The sequence below is a fragment of the Melanaphis sacchari genome, unplaced genomic scaffold (assembly GCF_002803265.2).
Source record: "Melanaphis sacchari strain LSU unplaced genomic scaffold, SCAv2.0 Contig0_pilon_pilon, whole genome shotgun sequence".
In the NCBI taxonomy this organism is placed as follows: Eukaryota; Metazoa; Arthropoda; class Insecta; order Hemiptera; family Aphididae; genus Melanaphis; species Melanaphis sacchari.
Window position 1 is genome coordinate 23,394,244 of NW_020270366.1, and position 10,777 is coordinate 23,405,020.

Below are 10,777 nucleotides of genomic sequence, written 5' to 3' on the forward strand. Positions count from 1 at the left end.
ATTATTACGACAAAATTTTTTACAGTTGTTGTTATGCGACGGTACAATATTATAAAATTGTTACAATGTTCAGCGTTGTATTTATCATCATTTCATCAACACTCCCGGGCTTTAACTGCATGCGTAACCACAAGTTAATGCTATAAATTATTTGAACAATTAATTTGTGTTATATATGTGTATTACGAGTATTATATTATATTCATATGCATAATATTATGTAGATGATATGGTGGCAATTTGTTCTACGAAAACAATTATAAAGAGAAGACTGTTAAGCTCGCTAAAATTATGTTTTTTCGAGAAAACTATAAATCGTGAAACGATTTCCCATGCGAGTAGTTTATACATACCGACCGTAATAGAGATTTTATGGAATTATCTTTAATTTATTCTTAAAAGAATTTTGCTATATTTTTAAACCGTTGACGATGCTCCGTTTATTAATATATCAGACAGACATTGAGCCCAGTTTAGATTAAACATGTAACGCTTGTAAAATCATTATGAGCAGTATGTTTTTGCGTTATTGGATTTGTTGTCCTTATGAATTAACAAACACGTTTTACTTCATAAAATTTCAATACCAAATTTAACAATTTCTATTGTTATATAATCTATAATTTGTCATATTATGTTACATACAGTAAAATCATATACATAATAACGTAGTATTAACAGTTTATTTTCGGGTTAATAATAAATTGTATTCGACTTCACCATTAATTCATAAAACTAATAACTAATCAATATAGATTAAAATTTAAACATATTAATCATAATTCATTATGTTACGCTAACGGTCAATATAATAGATATTGGACGACAGTGAAAAATGAAAAATAACATTTTATTGTGTAGAAATAATAGAATTATTTTTCAGAAATTACAATAGAAACCACACAAGTTAAACGATTAATAAAATAGTGTGGGCTTATCGTAATTTATACGATTAATTATAATATAATGGCAATTATATTGCGGGTGCGTATATTCACTTTTTTTCTGGCAGCCTAGTAATGAAAATTCTACGGAAGTTAAAGTAAATATCCCGTAGGCCTATATGCATTTATGAGTGGTCTCTTTAAAAATCGTCGCATAATAATTTTAATAGTTAGAATAATAATTATATTATTAAAATACATGTAATGTATTTCATAATTTTTATGTTCGTTTGTCGCGATTGTGTAATAAGAAGGTTTGGATTTACCTTTTGTAAAGGGGTTGTCTCTACATTTGGAATGGTTTGTGTTAAATAGGCGTTTTTTTTGTCACCTCAGTTGCTATTGCGCCACAAAACTAATATTTTTAATGTTATAAAAGCACATTGTTGTTAACTACAGCATTTAAGTTTCACGATTTTCTCTGAGGTACAGTAAACAACATAAAATAATACATAATACATCCATAATTATTTATTATAATACACAGTATGTCTAGGTGTCTTATACATGTATGGTAGCTGGTAGGTATCTACTTTTAAATATTCCTCAACTCAAGATCCTTGAATTACGGTTTGTTGTTATAACTAGGGCCCTAGAGAATATCCAGATACACACTTCCAGGAAACCAGGAAATTTCACACTTTACCCGAAGTCATATAATATCACTGAATATGGATATGTTAAACTCGAAAATATCGAACTATTTTTAAACGTAAAATAGTAGTACCTCTGTCAATCTTAAGTTTAAGATCATGGTTGATGGTCGATGGATAAAAATTATTTATAGCCCAAAAAAACCTATCCAAAAATGATGAAAAAATAGCTATTTAAGAAAAGCAAAGTGGTATTGCGCATGGGCACATACTGAAAGTTAAAAATAAGAAAAGTCCACTAAATATGTAATTTGGCACATCCTAATTATCATAGTAAACCACATTTCAATCTATGACTGAGATATTTTGTGGTACATATAAGACGGGACAACTGTATACTATTGGGCTGCTAGGTACAAAAAAATGGTATTGTTCATTTATATTTTGAATTGTATTAATATAATTAGAGCGGGCTTAATATTGGCAATGGTTTAAATAAAATCATAGGAAAATATCTTTGTATAATAATTTTTATAATAACCTTCAACATAAATAGTAAAACTTAAAAAACATGAAATTAATATCATTGACCATTAAATCATTCCTAAATCACGACCAATTCTAATCAATTTTAATTAGAAAAACTTTTACTTTTTCTAAAAATATTAATTTATTTATTAATCAAAGGTTAGGTATAAGGGCTTTAAACTAAGGGTTACTTGTTTGCATACGAAACAAAATAATTGTATAATATATAATATATAATATAATGTTATTTACACGTACTGTGCCGCGGCATTTTAATAACAACCTCGAGCAGTACAGTTATCTATACGGTTTATTCTAAATTATTATAAATAATTTAAGTATACCAACATTTGTTAGTTTTCTTTTCTTACATCGTGTTTTTCAATATATATAATAATTTATAATACTGTTCAGAAATTTGTCAAGATTTAATATTTTTACTAGTCATTTAAATTTTTAATGTATAATATAATATAACTTCTAATATGAGTTATTACTATTTTTCTATTATTATTATCGTGGGCTGCACGAATAGGTATAGTATCGCACATTATGTTTAACATTTGAATATTAATAGTAATAATAAATTTAGTATATAATTTATTTATTTTATTAATTAAATTATTAGCTTTTAGGAGTTAGAGAGTACAGTTAAAATTTTAATATGTTTACGTTATGGTCCGTGGTGCCGTGGTGATAAATGATTGGGAAACACTGGTTTAAAAAATATTTTTTTACAACCGTTTCCAAAAAGAAGTATTATTAGTAGTTCTGTATTCATTTGTGGTATTCAAAAATTAATTTTGGTCAATAATTCAGAATACAATATTTCTTGGTTTAATCATTTGTGTAAGAATAACATATCTATAAGTATAATAAGCGGACCCTCCGAAATGACCAAGGTGAAAGATATTATAATAGATATATTTTTTTTCAATAACATACAATATTATTATATGAAAAGGTTTGATAAATTTCGGTTTAAAAAACAATTTTACGTACTCAACGATGATATATTGTTACTTAAAGTATATCTATACGGACTGTTGTACTGGATGTGCGTATGTATACAAAAAGAATTTACAAGATTCTTTTTAGAAAAAAAAAAAAAAAAAACTAAAAGAAAAAAAAAGGAAATATCAATGGTGGGGAGGTGAGATTTGTACGGTCGTCGTGTAATACACTTATCGAAATACGTCAGGCAGAGGGGTGCAACGACGAGAAATTTGCGAAAAAGCTAAATATTCGGAACAATAGTATATACGTTATAAAGTAAGAGAATAGGTGGAAAGAGAGAGAGAGGAAAAATATAATCTCCCGGCCGTGGTTAAGTCGGGTCCTCTCTCGCGCTCGGGAGTCTGCGTCCGTGAGTGTATGTATAAATAAAATATATAAGTATAGTCTTACGTGTGTGCATGTGTGCGCGCTTCAGTTATAATATATTATAATATTATTATTATTATTATTATTATTGGGAGTGAGACCGACCGACCGTCCGGCCTGTGGCCGCCCGGGGAGGAGTGGCGCGCGCGCGATCTGCGAGAGGAACTGGTTCAAGATTCGTTGCACCGACGAAAAAAAAATAAACACCGTCTACATGACAGTTTGCGTTTCGATGCAACGCAAGTACAACCAGTTCGCAAATATTACTATTACTATTATCATTATTATTCTTTTCGGTCAGCTCTTCGCACGCGCGCGCGAGTGTGTGCATGTCGTTTGTGTGCAGTGCGCGCGCGATCGCGTATGTGTCTATATAATATTGTAAAATTGTGTGTACCCATTTAATAATTAATATAGTCATAGATAGTGCAATAGAGGTACGTAGTCGCCGTCGATAATAATATTTTTACCTATTTCAAATTTTTTTTCAAAGATATTAAATTTTATTTTACTAGCCGTCGTTTTCACGTGTGCCCACAGTGCGTCTCCCGGTAAGATTTGGCGTTTTCGATACCTATATTATACCCGCGCCGAGAGCGTTTCGTTCGCCCAGCGATTTCCGTATTTCTTTTTTTTTTTATTTTTTTAAACTTAATTTTTTGACCGCTGACCGATTATCGAAAACCGCGGCGGAGGTGTTGACGGTTGCGGCGGCCCACGATTTTCGGTGACGACCGACCGACCGACCGACGCGTGTCGTAAGGCGCACCTCCGACCGACCGACAGACAGACCGACCGACCACCACCACGGCGGCGGCAGTCGCGTGTCCCCGTGCCATGACCTGCCAGTTTCCTGTCCGGTCTCATCTACTACCGTTGCAGGGTAAGTTTTAACCATGATCTCGGTAATAAATTTTCTGTGCGTGCTTTAAATCGATTTTTATTTAATTTTATCGTGGTATAGTCCCTTGTGTTGGCCCTATATAGCGATCTTTTGTATATTTATAAATTAACCAATACAAAACGCGTGACTAATCCAATACTCCATTATTCCGCGAAATCCCTTTTAAAACTTGATGAATTGTGTATTGCGATACTTAAATACGTATTAACACAATTATTGTGACTATTATACCTCACACCGACAACATGCTATGAGACGTTGGCGCTATTTATTTGTCACCGTATATAGGTAGGTCATATTATTATTATTATTATTATTATTATTATATTAAGCATTGTACAAACGTGCTCCTCTCTATGATAAAAAAACTAAAATACAAATTCAACACGAGTTGTACAATTTCTTAAGCTATACTGTAATATTATTACGTACTAGTTTTATTTTTTGTTTGACGTGCATTTATTATATTTTTTTTCTCGTGAAATTTTAGTGTACATCTCTGTGAATACCGTATAAACGACATCGCCATCGCTATTATGTGCATTACAATCATTTTATTACGTCGATAAGGATTTCTTAGCATGTTATTTACAAAATATATTCTCACAGTCGGTAATATGTAAGCTAAACCTGTGTATAATCGATAAAAAAAAATAATAATTAAAACCTCTGCATTTCTAAAAAATGTTTTAAACCTAATTGTTTTGACTATTATAGTGAACCATATAGTTTTTTTTCTAATGCATTAGAATAAAATACACCATTATGCCATTCAATATACAATCAAACAATTGTTAGTGAATACATACTTACTTAAATGCATATTTTTATCGAGATTTGAAGTGATTATTTGCTCTTATTGTCATATCGATTGCAAATATACGATAACAAAAACAACATACACATCTTACCTACGTCATATTTGTATGCAGTAGCTTTGGTCACATATTTTTTTTTATTTTGTATCCATACAATTTTTTTTTTTTTGAAATTTTTGTTGCTATTGATTTCCATCGAAAATAGTTGTAAAACAAGTTAGACTAGTCGAAAGAACGGTATTCTAAGTAGTTTGTAAGCTAAGAAATAAATTCAATCTTCGGATCGTTGTTAAAAATAATTTTATAGATTTATTTTATTTTACATTTTTTCTTCAAAAATAGATAACCCTTGACATTGAGAGTTACATTTTTTTCATAGTATTTTGTATTTTTAATAGATTTATTTTTGTATAGGTAGAAACTAATTTGACAAAATATTGAAAATATTACTAATATCATCCTCGAAAAATTGTTATCACCATTTGATAAATTATTATCATTTATCACTTGCAATAATTTTGAATTGAGATAAATTAATGATATCTCAAAATACACAAATAATATTACAATGTCCATTTTTATTTTTGGTGTAAATTCGTGTATTGTGTTACTTTTAAACAACTGATTTCCTATTTTAAAGTTTATACTACCAACTATAACCCCGTATAAATCATATGGTTTACTGAAATCGAATGTTAAATAATATAGATCAATGGAAGTTCTATTAAAAAATAAATACATTACGTACGATATTAATATTTTAAATAAAGATAAAAAAAAAATAATTAAGTCGTACTTTTGTACAAAACGTCTCTTATTAGCTCTAAACTTAAAAATACCTCAAAATATATTTATAGCAATATATATGTATAACGTCTATGTATAAATCACAAAAATATAATTTTAACTCAAAATTAATAGTTTTTTTTCGTGTCGATTTTTGCCACAACCGTAAACCGCGTTGTTTGCTTTCGTGCGTTAAGACAGCCATTCTAGAGAGTAAAACCAAAACGTATTACCCGTAAAATCACATGCTTTGTAATACACCATACACGCTGTACTTCACCCACTTCTCATCCTCGTCCTCCAACACCACCACTAATAATAATATATAGGTATGAGAGGATTTATATCTCGTATCGAGTTACGCGTCGTTTGCATATAATATATCCTTAACGATTTTGTCAGTCCGGCGGGGACTTGGGTTCATTCGGAAAATGGCGATATTCCTTTATGCGTATATATATATTTATACATAGTAACAGCCTTTTCCCGGGGGAGTCCCTTAAAAACAACCGACAAAATTAAACTACCCCGCCACCGTAAAAGTCGGCGTGAACGTCTCTCGGTAGGAATTTTAAATCATCATCGGTCTTGGTATATGTATATATGTACTTTGTGATAATGTTGTTCCATCTATACCAGCAGAGTTATATATATATATATATAATTTCCGCAAGACTTCAAGAGTATTGTGTAGGCAAAAAACATCAACGTCAAACCTTCCGCGATGTACATAACATGATGTTTGTATACTTATAAATTACTATATCAGTGTGAAGTATGTTATGGCTTTTTATCTGGTTCACGACTTGTTCACCCAGGAATTTTCGATATACCTATATAATATAATATTATTTTGTAATGAAATGTACGCTTTTAACCATTTTATTTGTTAAGATATCAATTCTTCTAAAAACGATGCGTACTTATTGGAGATCGGATCATTTTGTCATCAATTATTGAATCGACTGAACGATCCCAACAAATATTGACAGCAGTCAACAGTAATATTACAAATTATAATAATATAACAACATTACCAACCATGTAATAGATGCATTGTGTAAAGGTCTTATGTTCAGAGACCGAACTCACCCTATTATTTTAAAATTATTAAAACACCGAACTCCGCGCTTCATAATAGAGACTCGCATTTAGGTATACTTCAAGCGATGAGGGCTCGTTGAAAATTCAATTTTCTGATAATAATTATTGTAGGCACGTGTATATTGTAATGCACATAATATAAGTGTCGATTACTCTTCAGTTTTTCGACATCAGCGTTTTTGCATCGTATTAGTCGCATTTTTTCAATGGCTAGCTGACTACATTATATTGTTTTGTCTATATAATAATATAGTCATAAATTATACAATATATTCTATTCTATGTACTTACTAAATGGATTATTATGTATAACGATATTATCATATTATATTATGTTCTTATTATTAATACATAAGTGAAATTCAGCTATACGAGTATATGATGTTTATTATCATATACATATAACATCTTCGCGCTTCGTAGTATAATGGATTCATTACAACGGCCATACAGAAGGTAACAATTTATTTTGAAAATCAGATTGATTTAAGGTGATTAGTATATGATTGTTTTTTTAAACATAAGGTACTTAAATATACTACATGTATCCAAAAATTAATAGGGTTTTTATTAAAAACTAGTAGTTGCTGTTATATTTTTTCCTAGAAATTTATATGACTATAACAGAAAATGATGAAATTACTTCTCCAAAATACCTATTTGTACTCGATTTACAGTCAATTTAATATTTTGTTCAACGAATATGATACATGGTATTTGATGTTTGATATGTTTGATCAGCTTAAAAAATAAAATAAAAAACATTCGTAAACAAATCATAAGTACATTCCGTCACCACCATAACTGCACATATCCCGATGGTAGATATCAAGCAAATTATAAATACCTGCATGAGTTGTGTATGAAATCCGAAGCTCTGGTACGGTCGCTTTACATCTCAACTGTACACAACACGTGGATATTGATTCACATCGAAGTGCATCGAGGTTAAATTGATAAGATCTCAGTGGTTAAGTTTATTGCAGCGAGTTTAGCTTTGAATACTACATTGTACTGTGTATTTTTATCATTTAACTCTCTGTGAATTTTCTAATACTTCCCCCCATAAATTCATAGTATAATTTATTTACCTATTAGGGACATGGTCTCAGTCAACTTTTCTTGATTCAGGTATAGAAAACAGTCAAATTTAAAGCGCTGACGTCTCAATATATTGTCATCCGACATCCATACAAAATCCAACCACGAAGTTCTGTGGTGTTCTAAATCCAATTTCGTCAAAATCTTGCAATGGTGAATATATTTTTCACATAAAATTTATTTAGCCTGCACAAAGATCGCGCGGTCAGTAATAGTTACAATAAATCGTTTATTCTCAAACATCGTTTAGTCGCTGAGGATCTTTGCAAATAAGGTATATTGATTATTATACTATAGACACGGGTCGGTCTCGCAAGTGGTAGATTGTGGGCGGTTTGTCATCGTCGTCGTCGATTGCAGTGTATACATATTACAGCACTTGTTGCTGTTTGGTGTTGGTGTTTATAATAACAATTAGCAGACCGCGAATCTCAATAACGCCTAAGTCGATTAGACGTGAGCTGCGAGCGTATCATGTATATTACGAGTATATATCAGGTACAGATAAATAGTGTAATTATTTAGTTATACTCGTATACATCGAATTGGACTGGACCGAAAATTATTTATAACTTTATAAGGTATATATAGTGTATATTATAGGTAGTAAGTTGTCTATGAGCAGTTTATCGTGATTTACGATTTATTAAACGAAATAGAAGAGTTTAAAATAGGCTTGAATTTTTTTCTTCTATTAATAATAATATAACACATCTGTAAGTTAAAAAAATGAATTGTTAGTTATTTTTTGCCTAGCGATTTGTGTTATAATGAAGTAGATATTATTTGTATCACATATGCGATATCGTATATTGGGACATTTTTTATATGAATACGCTTGTGGATTTACCTTTTGTATGTATTAAGTATACTCTGATTTGTCCTATTAAGTTAATAACATATTTAGACAATATCTTATGCAATGTCAACTGCACGGTTCGTGTATGATATAATTACACGAACAAAGTTCAACTTATTAAAATAATAATCATAATCATAAGTACCTACCTATAACTTCTCTTTTCGTGTTATGTACAAATACAGTTTCATCCTAATATGTAAGCATACTTAATAAAAATTATTTAGTTTGATGTAATAATTTAATCTCTTTACAACTCATTTTATAATGTTTTGTTAATAAATATATTATTCACTTTTTCATGTTTAACTTCTCGACAGACTTCAAATAAATAATAGCATGACATTTTTAGTTATCAAAATAAAAACTATAGACACGCGCGCAAGTGCACAATACAAAAAATTTGTGTTCAAGAGAACCAATCTTGTGTTGTTAGCTTTTAATTTTAATATTAAAGTGAATCAACTAAACTTTTTCAACTTAATGGTAAACATAATTTTTAAATGATCCAGGGCATGTCAACTAGAGACATGGATTTTTGAACGTTGATTTTCATTTAGAACTCTCAGAATGGTTGTTTTAACATTATCATATTGTTCACACTAAAATTTAAATTTAAATTTAATTCTTGGAGTTAATACAACAACAAATTTTGTTTAAATAAATATTATTTTAGTTGTATAATGTTATTACAACATTATTTAACTGCTGTTATGATAACATATTTACTTTTTTCTTCAACTACTAAAATTAACCACCTAAACCTATTGAAAGTTGAATGATTGAATACCGTTTCCTGATGGTTTTTATTGATAAAAAAAAATATATATATACATATATATACACAATACACATGTTTAATCAACAATATCCAATTGAAGCCTAATATCTGTAGCAAATAGATAATATTCTTACTTTAAAGTTTAATTTAATAAGTCGATTAACACTTATATTAAAATTTATTTAAGCAACACAAAATAAATTCTGCTGAATAACATTGATATGTTATGCGTGAGTTAAAATGAGAAAAAATCGATAATTTTTTTTAGTGAAATTTTACTTTTATATTTTTTTAAAAAATTCAAATTTTTATTAATTTGTTTATTTTTGAGCGAAAAATATCTGTGTGTTATCTTAATTTTTATTTGTATAATAACAGTTATTATACGTACGTATACATATACATTAGCAGATGATAATATTTTTTACACAACGTTATACAAATATTTGTGTAAAAATAGTCAATTTTAATTCATAAAATATTTTATTATTTTTATTAAGAACATAATATTGTAGCCATGGAAATTTGTTAAAGTTTGTTTTTTTTGGCGTGAATAAATTAATTTGTATATTATTTTAAAGTTAATAATAATGCACGGTGAAGAGTAAAATTTATAATAATGTACATTTACAATCAGATGAAAATTATATCGTATGATTACATAGTTATTAATTTTAGAAATATTACAATTTTATGATCCATTGTCGTTATTTACATTTCTTAGCATTTCGTTACAGTTCAGACAGTTATTTATTCGTTTATAAATTAATATTATAATTTTATAATAATCATTTGTTAAATATTCATTTCACTTTATAATTTTTTCATTTACCGGCAATGAAGATTTTAATATTCATTCTAAATTTATTTTAATTTTTTTAGATTATTTGAATCTTGCAGCACAGCGATTTTAAATAATACCCATTTTTAAAATTATTTTTAATAATACCCATTTTTAAAATTATTTTTAATAATA

General features: G+C 29.0%; 1 protein-coding gene across 5 annotated transcripts in view; it reads left to right on the plus strand.

Moving 5' to 3' along the window:
• LOC112599399 (broad-complex core protein-like) overlaps nucleotides 1–10,777 on the plus strand; it is an 83,857-nt gene that overhangs the window by 34,764 nt on the left and 38,316 nt on the right. The window contains exon 1 of one of the 5 annotated variants that reach the window (XM_025346305.1): nucleotides 3,715–4,331. The exons of 2 other annotated variants lie outside the window; for them this stretch is intronic. In XM_025346305.1, the coding sequence (XP_025202090.1) occupies nucleotides 4,286–4,331 (46 nt within the window). In that variant the 5' untranslated portion in view covers nucleotides 3,715–4,285. Of the gene's footprint in view, nucleotides 1–3,714; nucleotides 4,332–10,777 lie in introns of those variants that run through there. 2 more of the 5 variants (XM_025346343.1, XM_025346336.1) reach the window with 2 other exon arrangements.